General features: G+C 34.1%; 1 protein-coding gene across 1 annotated transcript; it reads left to right on the top strand.

Annotated features, from left to right (window-relative positions):
* The first annotated feature begins 2,284 nt into the window (after nt 1–2,284).
* On the top strand, nt 2,285–8,694 carry LOC144848963 (uncharacterized). Its single transcript, XM_078705916.1, has 8 exons — nt 2,285–2,389; nt 6,487–6,619; nt 6,908–6,979; nt 7,301–7,372; nt 7,493–7,528; nt 7,730–7,774; nt 8,063–8,125; nt 8,619–8,694. Exons 1-8 carry the CDS (start codon nt 2,314–2,316, stop codon nt 8,692–8,694), a joined length of 573 nt encoding a protein of 190 aa, XP_078562042.1. The 5' UTR covers nt 2,285–2,313.
* The last annotated feature ends 12,273 nt before the right edge of the window (nt 8,695–20,967 follow it).

Here is a 20,967-nt window from a genome sequence, read left to right on the forward strand (position 1 = left end):
TATCTTTTTAAGTTTTGGTTAAATAAATTGCATGCCATGTACAGTGTTGAACATCTGAAACGGTTTGTGGAAATTGCTTTCTGTGTCAGTCTAGCCCTTTCCTGATCTGCTAATAATAATATATGTGTATAATATATGAGTGTAATGGGTGGATTGAGTCTTGTAAAATTGAGTTAATTTTAAGTTTAGTTAAACATTTTAAACATATCATTTAGAGATTTCATTCGACACCGATAACTTTGCTGGCCTTCTTTACAATTTTGTTTAATTTGACTTTGGCTGTTAACATTGATATGAGAAAACCAAATAATAATAATACAATACAATTGATTGAACAACAGAGGAATAAAACATTTAGTTCAAGAAAATTTTGTTTTCATACACCATACTATAATTGATTCAACATATTCATTAAACAAGGATTATTTTAAATTAAATCAATAGGCAAGTGTCATCTGCAAACTGTAAATTATTTTTACTTGGATCAATATTACTGTAAAAATCTAAAAAGAATATAATGAAAAAAGTAAGGGAGAAAGAACGCATCCTTGTGGTGCACCCGTATTACAAGTTCACTACCACTACTACGACACACTACACCTACATTTGACAATCTGTGTTTTTTCATTTAAGAAATCAGAAATCCAGAGGTTTAATTGTGGATTTATTCCTAATTGTAATAGTTTATCAGTAAGTAAATGAGGCTGGATCGTATTGAACGCTGTAAGAAAATTCTAGAAATAATATTTGGAAATTCAAGACGACCATACATACACCATCTGCGTGAACTACTCCCCTTTTTGCTCTATAAGCAAATTGATTGCTATCAATCATACCATTCGTCTCATTATTTAATGTATTTTTTATAATAATCCCATGGGGATGGCTGTCAATACCACTGGCCTATAAACGTTACAAACAGTACATTTTTTGGATAACCGACAACCGACCACTGAAATAGGTAATGAAAAATATACTTCAATTGAAAATAACAAGTCTTTCCCCGATATCAAATCTGACCCTGTGGTTTTCTTGGACTTGACATTTTTAAGGGTTTTTTCCACATCAGTTGTGTTAATTTGAATATTGTTGTTTCCTTCTTCTCATCCCATAATATTTTCATTTTGTTTTTTCCGTATATCACATTGTTCAAACCTGAAAAAAAAAAGTGTTTAGATCATCCAGAATCAGTGTTTATCTGGGTAGTTTCTATTCGCAACACATTCTCATGTAATTTTTTATTGAAAAAGGACATCACGTTGACCGTTTTCTAATTGTTTATCATCCCGAATCGAATGTTTCCCTTTTTAGTCGCGTGCAACGCGACTCTACAGCTCACTATGTCGGTCGGTCGGTCGGTCGGTAAACACTAACTTTATATGGCCTTGTCTTGATATCAGTTTCATCTAGCTAAGTCAATTTTTTACAGTATATTCCTTATGGCCAGGAATCGACGTGGTTAGGTTTTTTCGGTGCGCAATAAAAAATTACGCGGTCTACGCACGATTTAACGAAATCACGTTTGTAATCATATCTTCACAAGCATGAATTACAATTAAATAACATTTGGTACTCATAAATTTCAGGTCATATTTCATCATATGGCAATACAATTACGTGCGCAGCGCATATAACGCATGCGTACGCGCGCTTAAAATTGTCAACATTTATTTTCGATGAAATTAGAGTACGTTTCAGGAAATTTTAAGCGTTTAAAAAATTGCCACGAGTGCGCAGATTTTTGCACGCGCACTGCGCGTTAAACTTTAATATGTACTCTTTTTGCCCGATTTCTGTTTTACAACATTTCTTTAATAATATCATCAAGAATCTCCATGTAGGGCTTTCTCTTTCCAGCCCTTGGTTTTCTCCTCTTGCCACCTCTTCTGATAATCTATAAGAGTTCCTTTTTCATCTAACACCTTCTCTTTTAAAGCAAATTGCAGCACTGTAGTATTTTACTCTACTCTACAGCTCACTATGTCGGTCGGTTGGTCGGTTGGTCGGTCGGTTGGTCGGTCGGTAAACACTAACTCAAATTTGAGCACGCGACTGCAGCCATTTATATGGCCTTGTTTTATTTACAACAAAGACTATTATTTTTAGTGTTTTGAACATCTTTGATAACACTTACAGTAAAACAATAATAAATTATTAACACACTATAATCAATGCTAAAACGAAATGGTAAATTATTTATAGCATGATAATAACAACCAAGTGAATACATTTCTATTCCTTGTCGTCATTAAGTGAACTTTATCAACAGACGAAACGTGCATTTCAACGAGAATAGAACTGCGTAACGCGAGGATGATTATCATCTTGAAATTATTTTTCGTACTGATCTTGACTGCACCATTTGCTTACTGCTGCAATAATACTTCAGGTATGATTTAAATTAATGTCTATGTATGCATGTAATTATTCTGGAGTACAATATTTCCATCAAAGCAAAATGTGTATTTACTTTAGTAGGAGGTTAGCCCTCAGAGCATGTCATGTCAAACTTGTTGGGTCTGTCGCCAACATGACGTGATTAGTGCATGTAAGATTATTATTTGGTTTTTAATTGAATAATGGTTTGATGGTACCGAAACGTCGATCTTTGTTTTTGTCATTAACTTTTGTATTGAAATATAATATTCTTCGTCTGTCTTAATCTGTTATAATAATATTGAGTTACAATACATTTCGTTACAATACGTTAAATCTATTCAAATTAGCAATCTATACATTTCTTTCAGCTTCAGCAAAATTTCATAATTTATCTAGACCTATATATAAATTATGGTTAATTCTGACATAGGCGAGCACAATGGAAAAACTTCGGGATAAATCTCCGCCTTTGATACCTACCTTATCTATCTCAGATGTACCGCGAAACGTGGATTTGATAACATTAGTTAAATTTTTCCACTATTACGATATTGTTCCATATTTCTATCTTAGGAAGATATTATAGGCTAGTCAATTTATCATTTTGAGTGAAACAAATTGCAAACAGAGATTTTTCTTTTTTAAATGGTCACATATGATGAGGAGACCTCTGTCACTAGCTCATCCCGATGATATGCAACTTAGCTTAAATATGCAAATTAGGGTGAAACATAATAGGGTTAACATATCTCAAAAACTACTAGTCCGAGAGAGTTGATTTTTTTATTCAAAATGTATATATTTATATTTACTCTAATGAAACATTTTACGAAAAAATGACCGGAAGTACAACTATTGAACTTCGACCCCATTTCTCAATGTTTGCATACACAATGGGACTAAAATGTCTGTAGAGACTTTATTTTGCCTTCAAATGTCCCAGACATAGGTTCCTAATAGCCAGCATAGAACCACTTTGTAATTCCCAAAATCACACCTTTGTACAACACCTCGAAAGTATGCAAATTAGTAATACAATTTAAATAAAATATGCAAATAAGGGGGTGAAATTACAGTTGTCTTATATCTCGAAAACCACTAATGCTAGAGAGTTGGTTTTTTTGGTATTCAGAATGTACATATTTCTATTTGCTCCAATGAAACATTTAACAAAATTGATCTTCTTTTTTTACTATTATATATATGGTAGGAGTGAGATATAAGAGGTATTTATTGAAAGTTATTTAATGTCAGTTGTACTGTATTATAATATTATATTAATCAAGTGCAATGCATTGTAAACGAACATTTTATTGATGAAGAAATAAAAGTGGGTCGAACCTACATAAGACAAAAAAAAATTGACCGGAAGTATGACATTTGACCCTCGACCCCATTTCTCAATATTGCATATAGAATGAAAATAAAATGTCTGTAGAGACTTTGTTTTGCCCTCAAATGACTCGGATACAGGTTTCTAATAGCCAACATAGGACTATATTTAGTAAATCTCAAAATCACACCTGTATCACTCACCTTCAAAGTATGCAAATTATTAGTATAAGTTACATGAAATATGCAAATTAGGGGGTGAAATTACAGGTTCCTATATATCAAAAACCACTATGGCTAGAGAGTTGATTTTTTCAAAAACTTGTTCAGAATGTACATATTTATGTTTGCTCTAATGAAACATTTTACGAAAAAAATGACCGGAAATACAACAATTGACCCTCGACCCCATTTGTCAATGTTTGCATTTAATGCGACTAAAATGTCTGTAAAGACTTTGTTTTGGACTCAAATAACTCGGATACAGGTTTCCTATAGTCGGCATAGGACCGCTTTGTAATTCTCAAAATCACGCCTTCGTCATGCACCTCAAAATTATGCTAATTAGTAGTACAAATTACATGAAATATGTAAATAAGGGGGTGAAATTACAGTCTTCCCATATCTCGAAAACAATTAATGCTAGAGAGTTGATTTTTTCACAGCCGTATTCAGAATGTACATATTTATATTTGCTCCAATGAAACATTTTACAAAAAATGAACGGAAGTATGACATTTGACCCTCTACCTTATTTCTCAATATTTGCATATAATGCAACTAAAATGTATGTACAGACTTTGTTTTGGCCTCAAATGACTCAGATATTTTCGAGATACAGTACAACTGTAATTTCACCCCCTTATTTGCATATTTTATTGACATTGTACTACTAATTTGCATACTTTCGAGGTTTGTGACAAAGGTGTGATTTTGGGAATTACAAAGTGGTCCTACGCTGGCTATTACGAACCTATGTCTGGGTCATTTGAGGGCAAAATAAAGTCTCTACATACATTTTAGTCACATTGTGTATGCAAACATTGAGAAATGGGGTCGAAGGTCAAATGTTGTACTTCCGGTCATTTTTTAAATGTTTCATTAGAGTAAATATATTTAATATATACATTTTGAATAAATCAGTGAAGAAATCATCTCTCTCGGACTAGTAGTTTTTGAGATATGGTAACCCTGTCATTTCACCCTAATTTGCATATTTAAGCTAATTTGCATATCGTCGGGATGAGTGACAGAGATGTGATGCTCAAATTTTAATCTCCTCATCATATATGACCATTTAAAAAAGGAAAATCTCTGTTTGCAATTTGTTTCACTTTGGGCTGTTTTTTTTATAGATTGACTAGCCTATTATAAAGGGTTTTGAAACAAAATTTCTGATTTCATCGGTAGATTTTCAACTGTGCCCGCTAGATATAATTTCCGGGTTCACGGCGAGTCCACGGGTTCACCTTGCAACTTCCTGATTTCAACTAAGTTGGCCGTTGTTGGCGATAGTCATTTTAGTTTTTTTGTTTATTTTCGGACCGCGCGTGTGAAGGTGCAGTAGCAAAATAAAATTTATACTGCAAATTAATAAAGATTAAATTAAATATACGCCATAACGCATCAGAGTATATTGTGGGGAATAGTATATAAAATTACATAGGGAGAACTGATGATAAGACCTTTTGTTTGAAATCGAGTGAAACCCTGATAGCCGAGTTATTGAGTAAGCTGGCAGGAATAACTGTGGGCTCTCTGTGTACCGTTAGGACCCTGAGATACTTCTGCCCATGTTACAATGTCTTCCTTCTTAGGCCGAAACGGCCCACTCTGTCGCAGAAGTTAGTTTCACAAGATGTTCAAACTAAATAATGTATTAATTATACCAATTAGGATTGTATTTATTTGGATAAACGCCGAACACCTTCCCAATAAAACATCATACAATTATACTATTTGTATTAGAATTCATCGGACTGTTATCTACAATTTATCAAGCGTCTTTTTACCACTTTTTATATCTATTAGAGGATTTTAAATGTTGCCATATTATTATTAAAACTAACAAATTAAACGTATCCCTCGAATAAGCACCTCCCTCAAATGGCCCTACAATGGCCATACCAAACAATAAACACTATACTTTAAAATGTTATTAATCATCTAAGACACTGTGAAACAGAGTAGGTTTAGTTTTACACCGCATAACAAGGGCCCTACCAAACAATAAACACTATACTTTAAAATGTTATTAATCATCTAAGACATTGTGAAACAGAGTAGGTTTAGTTTTACGAATATCATGCATTTCAATAATGGTAACCGACAGAAAACGTCCAAGTTTTTAATTTAAAAAAATAAAATAATAAACCATCGTATACACGTCCTAGAGGGGGAGCGAGCGAAGTAACAGTTAAAACCGTTTAAGTAATAGGAACTTGTTTCTCAGTTGTCTCCCTCCTCCTGTATTTTTATTTGCTTTACCCGACTCAAGATTTTTCTTTCAGGGATTAAGCCCTCTTTCAATTGTTTATCTTAAAAGTAAAACTCATAATTCTTTTTTCCATTTGTAAAAGATTAAATGTCATATTTTCATTCCGCCCATCTTTCACATCATGCAATTATTTTCTCTATTTCCTCATAAATATGAACAAAACTATTAAAACAAAAATATTCTACCAATTGCTGTGTAAATTGTTTTCATTGAAATTAACCTTCTGTATCATTCATTGTTTGAGTTGATATCTATTATATTGTTGTTTTCACATAAAGCTAATTGCCCAGACGGTTGTGATTGTGACGGTGGTACAGTCACGTGTAGGCCTACTGCTAACCAAACATATATTATTTGCTCTAACCTGCAAGAATTGGCCGAGTACAACGAGCAGTGTAAAATACAACGCTTGTAGGTATAAAGTTGTTAACAATTTTTGTGGAATTATTAAATACCGTAGCCGTCTACGGCTATAATTATAAGGTCAGAGAAATTATGGTATGTTTTAAATAAAATGTCCACCACTACGAAATACAGTTACGATTTACGAGTGTTCGTAATCAATAAAAAATATCTCAAATTGGTCAACTATCCCAGCGCTTTCGTAAACGATGAGATAACATAAGCCTGTAGTGACAATAGAAAAAAAACCAATTCAAATCATAAAAATAATAACAGTCATTTGTTTTTACTTTGAAGGGTTCTCAAATCTAACAGAATACATAGCTTGCCAGAAAATGCTTTTACTGGATTGGCATCATTAGAAGAGTTGTAAATATTGTTCTGTAACATATTTTTTTTAATGATTTTTATACAATCTCATTGAACATTAAATTCTTAAACCAATAGACTGATGGAATGATTATGTTTACATAACATAGTGTAAAACTTACTCCAAGAGGAAAGTCATGAACGTTTCGATCTTTATTTTGATCATCATTATCATCATCGTCGTCATCACCATCATCATCATCGTCATCCCTGATGGAGTTGGCTTTATACTTACTGTAATGTAATTTAATAATTTTCATAAATAACAACTATTTTAAAACTATCTAATCTCACTCTGCATGTTTTCTTTTTACTTTGAAGAGATTTGAGTGATAACCAAATAAATATATTGCCAGACAATGTATTTGATGATTTGAAAGCATTGAAAACACTGTAAGTGTTTTTCTGTATTATTTCTGACATCTTATAGTATACGTATTACGTATAGTGTGCAATTTGTCCAGTATTGTAAAGCCATGCCTTGTTACTATGCACTCTCTTTTTACTTTGAAGGAATTTGAGTGGTAATCGCGTAAGTGAATTAGAAGCGTAAGTATTTTTCTGTAACATTTACCAACGTTTACGCAATCTGACATTTATCACATCCGACTGTAAAGTAGTATAAAGAGTTGAGAACTTACCTGTGGATCTAATACAAACGACATATCGAGGAGTGGGTAGGTTAGGGAAAGGCAGTGATGATGGTGTGGACCAAAGACCGTTAAATTCATGTTTCTTGTTTTTTTAAAGGCAAAACCTTCAGCCAGCCAATATAATTAGTAATTCGACAAAATCGTAAGTATTTTTATGTATTCTTACCGACACCTTTCATTAATGAGTTGTATAATATATGTCCTGAAATAACAAGTATTTTAAAGTCACTTGTTACTTCATATACTTTCTTTTTACTTTGAAGGAATTTGAGTGGTACTAGCGTAAGTTAATTAAAAATGGAAGTATTTTTCTATAACATTTACTAACCGTCATTTATCCAATCTCACAACTAACAAAGTGAAAGAATGAAGTGGGTGAAAATTACATTAGAATCACTTTAACGATACTGTGTATTTTTTAACTTTAAAGAGTAACTCAACATAAAAATAACCGAACAAATACACCGTCAGGAAATTACTCATCGGAGAAACAGTAAGTATGTTTCTGAAATTACGATCGTTTACACAATCTGATAATCTGATATTAATAAATGTTTAAAGAATTATTTCATAATATTAATACAAACTGTACATCCAACTTCATGGAAACGAGAGCTTACGAGAGATAGTCACCTATATTATGAGTGGCTCTTCAGGGAGTTTTTTTTCAGACATAAGTTTATTTATTTAACTTTAAGTTCAGTAATATGGCGAGCTTTATTTTTTTTAAATATTTTATTCTTTGTCAAACACTGTTTTGGTAATTTTTAAGGGACATATGTAAATTTAAATATCCGAAGCCGGAGGCCGAACCTTTTGATCAAAGTTGGTCAAACAGTATGTTTTCTGAATTGACACGATTAAAACAACTGTACGTATGTTACTGTTACATATTCATTTATTTACTGTTATTTAGACAATAGTAAAATAAATGTCATGTTCTAGCATAATATTAAAACCACATGTACGTTGTTTTTACTTTGAAGGGACTTAAGTGGAAACAAAATGAAGAAAATATCAGGCAATGTGTTTACTGGTTTGAAATTATTAGAAGAACTGTAAGATTTTGACTGTAGTTATTAACATTCACATAATCTGAGACAGTTATTTATACGCACTAACGCACGCATCACGTACGAGCAATAACACTACCAATTGATGATAAATATTTTATATTATTTATAATTCTTCTTTATATCGTAAATAATACTTTACTTAATACTTCTATACAATTTTATTATAATCATTGATTTAACTTGTGTAAACCATGGATGTCAAAACATACGATAGCTTTATCACTTTAATGTCCGAGAAAGAAAATATTCTATTGACTGCTTTATTCACTATCATTTATTGATGTTTAATTCAAATTCTATACTTCCAACTATATAAAACTTCTAAAATTTTATACATTATAAGGCCTTAGAGAGGGAATACATGCTTTATTAGCAGATGTCAAAGAAATAAGCTTGCTATTTATAATAGAATTCAATTCCATTTTAACCGGTTATTGCATGCATTACACTAAATTGTTTAATCATTCCAAATATTGAAAATGCCAATATACAACAGATTTAGAAAATTATGCTTAACTATTAGGCCACAGTAAGTCTTTTTATTAAATTTTGTACGTGTAATCATAATTATTACTATCAATCTGTTAACAGGAATTTAGATGACAATGATATAACTAGCATAGATCGGAACGCATTTTCTCCTTTTGCTTCGTCACTTTTAATTTTGTAAGTTTCAATTCCTATTACAACCATGAACCTGTAAATTAGATTTATGGTTACAACAAGGGAAGAATGGAATTTCACTATTCCCTGGTTACATCCATGGTCAATTGAAAGTGAGGACTTGCAATTAGCGCGGTAAGATGAAAAATAAATAAACAGTCTCTTTACAAAACTCAATGTTTCTTGCTGTGACCCTCTATATGAAATTGTGATTTAACTGAAAATATTGTAATAACGTCAATAACGAAATGTACCTATGTATCAATCGTATGCACAGTCTGATTGCTCTATTTAAATGTGTAAAAATAAATATGTTGCTGAACAATTGATCTTTATTTTCCCAAAATTGGACCACGAAAATTTCCTGAAGACTGTAGTTTTCAAGTGTTTTAGAATATTATCAAAATATATGTATAATTTTTGTTAAATTATTCATATTTTTCTGCAAAAACTCCTAAAGCTAAAAGTTACTATATACTATAATACTGTAGATAATGTTTTGATCATGCTTTCCTTTTCGTGTCAGTCATGTGTACTGCACTAATTTTGATTTAAATAGATGAATAGGCTATGAGTTTGTTATTTGTGCCTGGTGATTGGCTTGCGGTTATGTCATCTACCTCAGCCAATCACCGGTATAATCAAACTCTCAAACTGCGATTTCTGTTCTTAATAGTAAACTTTACGGCGCATGCGCAGATAAATAGGCGTTGTTTATCTTATGGAAAAGTATGCGATGTCGGCAAGAGATATTTTACATTTCAGACGAGGCCGATGCAAGTCCTTCTCTCTCATTTGTCCATTATTTTTTATTTTTTACTTAAATCGGTTCTTACAAATTAAAAGAATATTTTTACTGAGAATTTTCGTTTTCCTAACAAAAATCATTTTCTTTTAACTTTCAAACAACGCTCTTTGTTTATTGATAGTATTCAAGGAGCAATTTGCAATTAATCTAACTTTTACTATGTTTTATTTCGGTTTAGGAGCATAAAAGGCAACAGTTTACAGTATTACAGAGAAAAGACTTTTGAAGAATTGATAACGTTAAAGAAACTGTAAGTAGCTTGATGACAATAGGCTGCCATACTGTTTTTGCTTTTAATGTAACAGTTGAATAAAGCGGTCTTGACAATTCCTAAAATGTAAAGTGATTCAGAATAGAAAGTTACAGTATAAAGGCAGTTTACATACTGATGTTGAAAACAAATACGTACATAAAATAAATACTAATAGTAATACATATATACATATAATTATGTATTGTAAGGTGATATATCTTCTATGAATAGTAAATATTAGTATTGTGAACACTTTTAAATCTTATTTGTTTATGAATCTTTCACAGCTATTCAGATTTTTTTCATCTCTGTTGCCTTGTGGGTAAGATTGAAATCTGCGAACCAACCAGTGCCTTTGCTTCATGTGAAGACTTACTAAAAAAAGAAGTTCTAGGCATCTTAATGTTGGTTATTGGAATATTATCTGTCATCGGAAATGTAATGGTTGTTGCACGGCGGTTTAAAGAAGATAATAGTAAAAATGAGTTCAATAAAGTACAAAACATACTTATCTCTAATCTTGCAGTGTCTGACCTGCTGATGGCAGTATATTTATTAATCATTGCGAGTGTGAATATACATTACAGAGGACGATATTTTCATGTTGCTAGAGATTGGAAAAATAGCTTTCTGTGTAGTTTTGCCGGAGCTATTTCTACTCTCTCTGGTGAATGTTCAGTGTTTACACTGATGATATTGAGCATCGATCGCGCTGTAAACATCACAAATCCTTTCACTACAAAACGCCTCAACCGCACAAAATGTAGAATCATTATCGGAATTGGTTGGCTGGTTTGGATTGTTCTCAGTTTTCTTCCAGTACTAAACAAACTAAGCTTCGTCAATATATCGTATTTTGGTGAGAACTATTATGGGAAAGAGAGTGTTTGTCTCGCACTACCGCTAACAAGAAGTCGATGGCCAGGCTGGGAGTATGCTGTAATATCTTCTGATATACGTTGACGGTTGTTTTACATTAAAACAAGTAATACACTTATACTGTTGAATATATATAAGCTTTATTGGATTGAACTTAATGTTGGTTGTCCGAAGACTGGAGAGAATATGATAATCTATTAACTGTTCACTGAGTTGGTATATTGTGGAATTTATAATAGCTCTAATGGGATTTCTAATGGGAGTTACTATAAACAAGTATAAACAAGTGTTGCTGTCCAGTGGTCCAATTTGCCCTAGCTTTCACTGAGGTGAAGGTGATGTGACATCCCTCCTTTTTAGTACAAGGTGTAATTGTTCATTAATTTACATGGTGCCTTGGGAATACGCTAATTTTAGTTAGTTATTCGGGCTATTTGAAGCATTAGTTATATACAGCTTTCTGTCCTATATTAGCAATTACATTTGAGATTATAAAAAGTTATACTGTATACAGTAGTTTCGATTGTACAAAATTTAGCTGTCCATATAGAGCTGCGAGCAGTTGTTTTCATTTAGTTCATTCGACAAAGTTAAGCAATAATAAGTATTAGAGTTCATATTTGTTAATTATTATTATTATTCTATAGTTCAATTTATTTTATTTTCTATCATCCTTCCTCGTCTTTCGAGTTTTACTTCTTGTTATTGGTGGAGTGTAGGGTGGTATAAATGGTGGTTGTTTATCAATGGTCAAATCGTACGTATCCGGTCCAGATGAATGCGTTTGTCTATTCCGTATTTGATTTCGATTTCGTCGATATGTTCCATTTGTAGTTTCTACGATGTACGATCTTGGCTGAGGTAGTTGATTAGTTACGATACCAGGCGTCCATGTTTTTTTATGTGGATGCTGGATTGTGATGTTTTGGCCTTTCGAAAGCGTTGGAAGAAATTTTGTTTTGTTTTTATCGTGATGAAACTTTTGATCTGTCTGGCGCTGCACTAATTGTTTTTGTATCTGTTTGCTTTCAGGGTCGTTAGATTTTATCACTTCTGGTAGGTTTGCTTGTATGCGTCGTCTGTATAATATTTCTGCTGGACTTGGTAGATGTGAGTTTATTGGAGTTGCACGTAAGCACAGAAATGCTAAGTCTGGGTCGGTGCCAGAAATTTTGCATTTTCTAAGTGTTGATTTTACTGTCTGTATCATGCGTTCAATAAAACCGTTTGATCTGGGGTAGTGAGGTGAGCTGGTGGTATGAATTATTTTCCAATCTTTGCAGAATAGTTTGTATTGTTCCGAAGCAAATTGTGGGCCATTGTCGGAGATGATAGTGTGTGGTGACCCTTGTTCTGCGAAAATTTGTTTCGTTGCTTGAATTACAGCACTGCTCGTCACATTTGTGGGCATCTTCCGTATGAAGAACATTTTGCTGTAATAGTCTGCTATGATTAGATAGTCTTCTGAATTAAAATGAAAAAGGTCAGTTCCGAGAGTATGCCATGGGCGTTCTGGTATTTTCATAGGAATTAGTGGTTCTTTAGGTTGAGTGTTTTGAAATTGTTCACAAACTGTGCATCTCTCGCACATTGTTTTTATGTCGTTGTTTATGCCCGGCCAATATACGGCGGTTCTTGCTCTTAGTCGTGTTTTTGTTATGCCTTGGTGGCCGGCATGTAGTTGATCCAATATGTATGTTCTCATTTCATTTGGTATAACAGTTTGTTGCCCTTTTAAAATTATGCCGTCTTCTACGGTTAGCTCATCGCGCATTGACCAATATTCTTTAACGCCTTTGGAGAGCTTAATTTGTTTTTCTGGCCAACCTTCAAATATTATTTTGCCGAGTTCGCAAAGTGTTTTGTCACACTTGGTGTGGTGCTTAAGTTCAGTTAACCGGTTTTCGCTAAACTGTACTGGACACACTCTTATATCAAGTTCCGTATAACGTTGGTCCACTTGCTCATTTTCCTTTGAGCTTCCAATTCGGGAGAGTGAATCTGCCAGTGTCATTTCTTTTCCTGGTTTGTATATGATCTGGCAGTTGTATCCTTGCAGTCTTAGTAGCATCCTTTGTAATCGTGGTGGAGCTGCATTCAAGTTTTTGAGGGCGATCATCTCAAGCGGCTTATGGTCTGTGTATATTATGAATTTTCCTCCATAAACGTAAGTGTGAAATTTTTCACACGCAAAAACTGCTGCCAGTAGTTCGCGTTCGATGTTTGCGTATCGTTTCTCAGTGTCTGTAAGTGCTTTGCTGGCAAACGCTACTGGCATTTCTTCGTTTTTGTCATTTGGCTGGAGCAACACTGCTCCGAGTCCAACTTTACTTGCGTCCACCTGTAATATTACAGGTTTTTTCGGGTCGAAGTATGAAAGTCGGATTTCACTGCAGATTGCCTGTTTTGTCTGTTGGTAGGCATTTGTATGTGCAGGTGTCCAACTGTATTGCGTATCCTTTTTTAGCAATCGACGTAGGGGTTCTGTCAAATCAGCGAGATGGGGAATAAAGGGACCCATGTATTTGGCGATGCCAAGAAATTCTTGGAGCTCTTGTTTGTTTTCGGGTACTTTTAGTTGTTGAATGACACATATTTTCTTTGGGTCTGGTCGTGCCCCTTCGCTGCTGTAGACAATACCAAAAAATGTTATTTCTCGTTGCTTAATTTTACATTTTTTAGAGTTGAACATTAATCCTGACTCTCTCGCAATTTCCATCAGGTTGTGGAGGTTGGCGTCATGCTCGGCTTCAGTTTTGCCGAATATTGCTACGTCATCAGCTATCCCAATTGTTCCTGGACATTTTTCTAATATCATATCCATTCTCTGTTGGAAAACATCTTGTGATACGTTTAAACCAAAAGGAAGGCGTTTAAAACAGTATCGGCCTTTCGGAGAATTAAATGTTGTTAGTTTTTGAGAAGCATTGTCAAGGTGTATCGACCAGTAGCCATTCTTGGCATCAAGTTTAGAGAAGTATTTTGCTCCATTTAGTTTGTGAGTGAGTTCCTCTAAGGTCGGAGTCTTATGATGGCTTCTCTTTATCGCCTCATTGAGGTCTTTAGGGTCAAGACAGATTCGCACTGACCCGTCTGGTTTGATTGGGTACGTTATTGAACTTACCCAATCTGTTGGTTCATCAATTTTCTTTATTACACCTTTTGCTTCCATATCATCAAGTGCGGCGTTGATCTGTCCTGCAAGTTTAATCGGTGTTTTCCTGCAAGCGTGCACAATGGGTGTGACGTTTTTGTCCGTTACTATGTGGTACGGTTTCGCAAAATCTCCCATACCGTCAAATCTGTCAGGATACCTGTTTTTTAGGTCTGCAGTGTCTATTATCGGACTTGATTTGTTTTCCTTTGTTGTGATACTGCAATTGAATTTTATTAATTCTAGTTTCTGTATCGTCGGTAATCCCAAAATCGCTGGGCCTTTGCAATCCACAATGTAAAATGTTTCCTCTGTATAAATACAATTGGTTGGATGCTTGCATTTTATCGGTAATATTCCATAACAAGGAATATGTGCATCATTGTATGCGGTAAGTTTAGTGTTTGATTCTTTTAGGATTCCGCTTTTGGGATATCCTTGTGCGTTTATATGATTTGGGTACATATTTCCAAATATTCGCAATGGAAGAGTATTACCCTCAGCTCCAGTATCAACTTTGATGTTCAGTTCAGCTATTTGGTTTTCCATACGTGGTAACTTTATGTCAAGTTTAGTGAATTTTTCACTAGCGTTGATGCTGCTCATGCGCACTGAACCAAATGTCAATTTTTCCATATGCTGTTCAAGTATGTCATCATCCGAATCAGACTCATATTGATTCATTGAGTGTATTCCACTTCTAGATTTTAGCTTGCCTTTTCCATGGCTTTTTGGTTTTTGTCGTTTTTGTTGATGACGGTCGGTACTTTGATCATTACGAGGATGCACATTTTGTTTCGACGATCTACACATTTTGGCCCAATGGTTTAATTTACCACAGTTGTGGCAAGTTGAGCCATATGCTGGACATTCTCGAGGGCGATGCATTTGTCCACACGCTTTACATTTGTTTTTGGCACGTGACACGTAGCTTATTTTTGCATGTTGTGTATCAAATTCATCTAATTGCTTGTGGTGCATGAGGGATGCCTCGTGTCCCCTAGCAAAGGTTATGGCCTCCTCTAGTCTGTATTCTTGGTTTTTTGTGAGAAGTTCTTTTTGGAGATCTTTAAATATGGTTCCTATGGTCATTTGTTCTATGATTCTCGTTTCTTTTTCTGCGGCTGTAAATGCGCATTTTTCTGCATGGAATTTAAGTTTAGTAATGTAGTCATCAATCGACTCACCCGGTTGTTGTTTTAGTTTCTGAAGATACATTCTTGAGACACGGAAATTCGATTGTGGCTCTATTTGCTCCTCAAATTTCTCCCAAATAGTATTGATATTCTCCTTATCTTCTTCGGTTAGTCCCCACGAATCAAATCTTTTAAGTCCCTCTTCACCTACCATTAATAATAGATGGTTGATGCGGTCCTCCTGTGAAATATTCTTTACTGTAAAATACAATTCAGTTCGTCGTTTAAACATCCGAAACGAATCGCCTATGTTTGCAGAGTTCCAATCCATATGTGGTTGTTTATCCGCCATGATGCGTTGGTTTTTGATACAAAAATTCCTTTAAACTGTACTAGCACAAAGGTTTTATTATTATATCCCACCGCTGCCACCATGTAATATCTTCTGATATACGTTGACGGTTGTTTTACATTAAAACAAGTAATACACTTATACTGTTGAATATATATAAGCTTTATTGGATTGAACTTAATGTTGGTTGTCCGAAGACTGGAGAGAATATGATAATCTATTAACTGTTCACTGAGTTGGTATATTGTGGAATTTATAATAGCTCTAATGGGATTTCTAATGGGAGTTACTATAAACAAGTATAAACAAGTGTTGCTGTCCAGTGGTCCAATTTGCCCTAGCTTTCACTGAGGTGAAGGTGATGTGACATATGCCATTGGTATTTATATTGCATTTAATGGTTTAGGCTTTATTGTTATCGCAGTAAGTAACCTTACCATTTTCTTCTCTGTTAAGAGGGTAGGAGCCACTATCACAAGCAGAAAAAGAAGAGAAGAACAAATTAGAAGGGCTAGAAAATGTGCTTTGATCGTTTTCACTGATTTTTGTTGCTGGTTTCCCATCGTACTAATGGGGATTTGTTCAGAAACAGAGACTTGGAGGATTCCTGATGGAATATATGTTTGGACAGCAAGTTTGGTCATTCCTATTAATTCTTCAATCAACCCGTATCTGTACACAATTTTCTTTCTACATACTTTCAAAATCTAGCATGCAGTCGACAATGTAAGAGACTACTTTTGCAGATGATTCTTGTACGGTACAATTTCTTTCGAAAATAAACTGTGGGCTATTCCGTGTCAAACGACATCAACAGGCCATCCATACCACGGATATCACTCAAGTACATAGTTGGACATGGACCTGTAATGGTTGGAGACAAGGAAGTCCCGGTATTGTATGAGAATCGAGTGACTAATATTAGCCGGATGCATTATTATTAAGTACTGTATATATAATTTCTAAGCAATGTCCTTGATAATGTTCTGCAAGTAGGCCAACAAATAATAATTACCAGATCCAAAAGCAACGATTGTGTATTATTGTGCAAGAGTTCAATTAGGCCTCTTTTTTAAATAACGTTTTCATTGACGCTATTTTTCAGAAATAAGGTTCTCGACGCACACGTAACTAAAGTTTTTCGCAATACTTGCGCACGCGCAGATAGATTTGTTTACAAATTGGGCTGAGTTTGCGCGTTGTATGTTATGAAATAGCTTTAAAGTCAACGTTTATACTGTGCAATAAGTTCTAACATACTATAGCACAAAACAACATTTATAAATAAAGTTTTTTAGGAGAGATTCCCTATTCCATGCCTTACATTACATTTGTTACAGTATTTATAAAAAGAAACTATTTTACTGTTCTTCACCATTTAAAATCAACTAATGTTTTAACTTTTGCATTTGTGTTTCTCCAATGTCATTGTATGCAGCACAATAAAAAAGGAAGTGTTGTTATCTTCAATTAAGTGAGCACAAAATAATCATATGAGGTTTTCATTCATATTAACGTACTAGTATAAAAACGTATAATTATAATCCTATAATTTAATGTATAAACGTTGTATAATATTTACTTTTCTTCATAATTTACTTTAGGCCTAATTATTTTACTCTAACTAAAATTTAACTGGACATTTGGAAATTAGTAGACCTATGTAGTGCGTTACTAAAGATTCAATAGAAAGAATAAATGAATAAATATATATTTTCTACTGTTTGTATCAATTTTGATCTGATTTTGCTTTAATCCTGGAGGGTACTTTGGATAACTTAAAATAAAATTATTCCTGTCCACTCAGGCAGCACTTGCCAGTTCTTATACTATGACGTTATCCAAATTCCGTCACTTGCACTGATAAAGAGCTAGTGTTGCCCGAAAGCTCTGCTAACTTTTCTGGCTGTTTTACTTTATCGTTTTGATTTAGCTTTTCGCTTTTTTTTGTATCTCCGTTGAGATCCAGCTACTGATACCCACAGCATTGTCATTTTTTCAGTAATTTGTATTTGGATTTATATATATATATATATATATACCACCTAGGTTGCCTCCATTACGGGCTATTATTGAGAAACATATGCCCATTCGACAGTCCACAGAACGTCTCAGGACTGTTTTTCCGGAACCACCCATTATTGCATTTCGTAAACCTCCCAAACTTCGTGATATAATTATTAGTCAGATCCAAATTTAAGAGTGAAATTAACTCTCATGTTAATGAGCGTACTGAAAAATCCATACATCAAATTTGAATTGCGACAGAACGCTACAAGATGATTTTGTACTAGCAGCTGTTATTAAGTCAGCAGATAATTTAAATATTCATGTCCTTGTTCTACAAAAGGCTAGAAGACTAGGAAACGGTATTTTAGAGTTTGACGATGAGTCAATAAAAGGCTGGCAGCTTATATGGAGTGGATACAAGAGACGAAAAGAACATGGAGTTGCCATTATATGTGCACCACATGTGAAGATTGAAGAGCACTCAGAGCATTTACAAGCTAGGATAGCTTCTGTTAAAGTAACCTTGAAAGGATGAAACTGTCGATTATGAATTGTTATGCACCCATTGAAACCAGTAAGGAGTCTGAGAAAACGGTGTTCTACAAGTCGTACCATCGTAAACTTCAACTCGTCCCTCACACTTATTGCCGCCGCCCACAAGTCTGATGTCTACTATAAGCATGAAACAAATAAAGTATTGAAAAGAGTTACTAAACTTTTAGGAGAAAGACGATCTTTTAAATGGGACCAAGTAGAAGAAATTTTAATAAGGGATGTAATTTATGTTTATATTTTTATTTAATTCAATTGCGTATAAAATCTAGTCTTAAAATTAAAGTAGGCCTAGTGTTCAGACAAATTCCTCAGACAAATTCAATTAAAGGGACATTCTCTGGCGTTTGAATTTATTTAATCTTCTTTATTTTAGACCAACTCTTAATTAGTTTAATGGTCAGTGAACTGCTTTTTAGTATACATCATCAAATAAAATTAATTTTATTTTGTCGATACTATAAGTTTTTATACACAATTAAGAGTAAGTTTTTGGGCCTCCTAATTAGCTTCATAAAAGTTTACTTTATAATTATTTATATACAGTAGGCCTATGTAAGATTACTAGACTTACTTGACATGCACAACTGTATATCAATCCATTGTGATTTGATTATCTATTGTTTTTAACATTGAAAATAAATAAATAAAAATGTACAAGTTAAAAGCAGTTATGTAGTAAGGTGTTTTAGCCACTGCCTAATGTCTTACTCTCTTATTCAAGTCTAATTGACTATTAGAAATGGCATGCATGCTCAATCTGAGGATTGTATCTTTCTTGAAACTATTATCTTAGACAAGGCCATACATGGTTGCAGTCGCGTATGGTTGCAGTCGCGTGCTAAGTTAGTGTTTACCACCAACCGACCGACCGATCGACCAACAGGCCGACATAGTGAACCATAGAATAAAAATATTTAACTACGGAACAATTGAACGAAAGTAAAAATAAATATTATAAAACAATACTTATGGTTTTTAAAAACGCAAGAAAGTAAGTAGGCTTAATACCTAGATTTCCCAGTATCTAGCAAATATTCCGTAATAAAAAAATGGCATCACAGACCACAACCTCAGCGTACATGATACACCACATTTGGATACACATGTGATTCTGTATTACGGATTTTAATTTATATGATTTTGATATGATACTGAAGAAATATTGTCGTATGTGGAGAAACAGCATTGATAATCGATAATGTAAAAAAACTACGGTACCAGAATAGCTAGATAACGGCAATAATATCACGATGGTGATGAACATCTTCCTTCACATCTATACACGGTATCTGAGTAATCGAACTCTATTAAATCACCCCAATTTATGAGAAACATCTTCAAGATAAACTTTAGCAATGTGGTAAATTTTGATATATTACTTCACCAGATGTATTCAATTAAGATGTCACCTGACAGATGCAGGCCTAATGGTTAATGTCAATATTCATTGTTTTCATAATGCCAACAATATTACATTGGATGTATACGTATAGGAAGTTGATGAACTTTAAGTTGATTAACTTTCCTCAATATATATGTTACCAATATCCTACTTCACCATCATCATCAGAAAACATTTATTTCCGAAAAAAAAATGGTAGGCAAGATGATTTACTTTAATTGCCTGATCGTCCTTCGGATAGGGCTTAAAGACGTTGGTTCAGTGTACATAGTGTACGTTAAAGAACTTTGTACACTTTTAAAAAAGAGTAGGGGATGGACTCCCAGTGTGCTGATTTTAGTAGACGCTTCAGATGGCTGCTGTGGGTCCATAGATGACCTAATCCGAATTTCTTCAGTTTCCAGTCAAGCCTGAGGACGATAATTATTACAATTACTGTGTAGATGTGTACTCTATTTTAATAGTTATTATTATAGTTTTAGATTTAACATTTGTATCTGCGTCAATATTGCTCGCATACGCACAACCTAAATACAAGTTCGTATACAATTGGTTGAGCCAATATCAAACAATTTGTGTCATTTTTCTGACACGTCTCTAACGTTGGTTTAATGTTTCCCACATGCAAAAATAACAAAATTACTATTTTCGAAGTCGGAAATTTTCAGTTCGGCGACTATGTGTTGATTATGAAGGTGCGACAAAAATGATACCTGTGACAACACACTTCAGTAAAATGTGAAACCAGTGCCCATGTGGTCTATTGATGTATACAATAGACCACATATATATGGCCGACGTCTGTCGTGAACGACATTGGCAATTAGTTTTACATTCTTCTGAATGAATGATGTATGAAACTAAGCCATGACTGTTAAAGCATCTTGATTGGTCCTAACATTCTCTCGTCCAGTGCCCACCTTTACCAGAGGAAAGGCATGGGCAAATACGTCTGAGCAAGATACTAGATGCAGGAACTGCCATAAGAGTCAGCAGTGCTGATTTAAAATGTCCAACGTGATCCCAGGTCTATATACAGCACCCGAT

The sequence above is a fragment of the Antedon bifida genome, chromosome 7 (assembly GCF_963402885.1).
Source record: "Antedon bifida chromosome 7, ecAntBifi1.1, whole genome shotgun sequence".
Taxonomy (NCBI): domain Eukaryota; kingdom Metazoa; phylum Echinodermata; class Crinoidea; order Comatulida; family Antedonidae; genus Antedon; species Antedon bifida.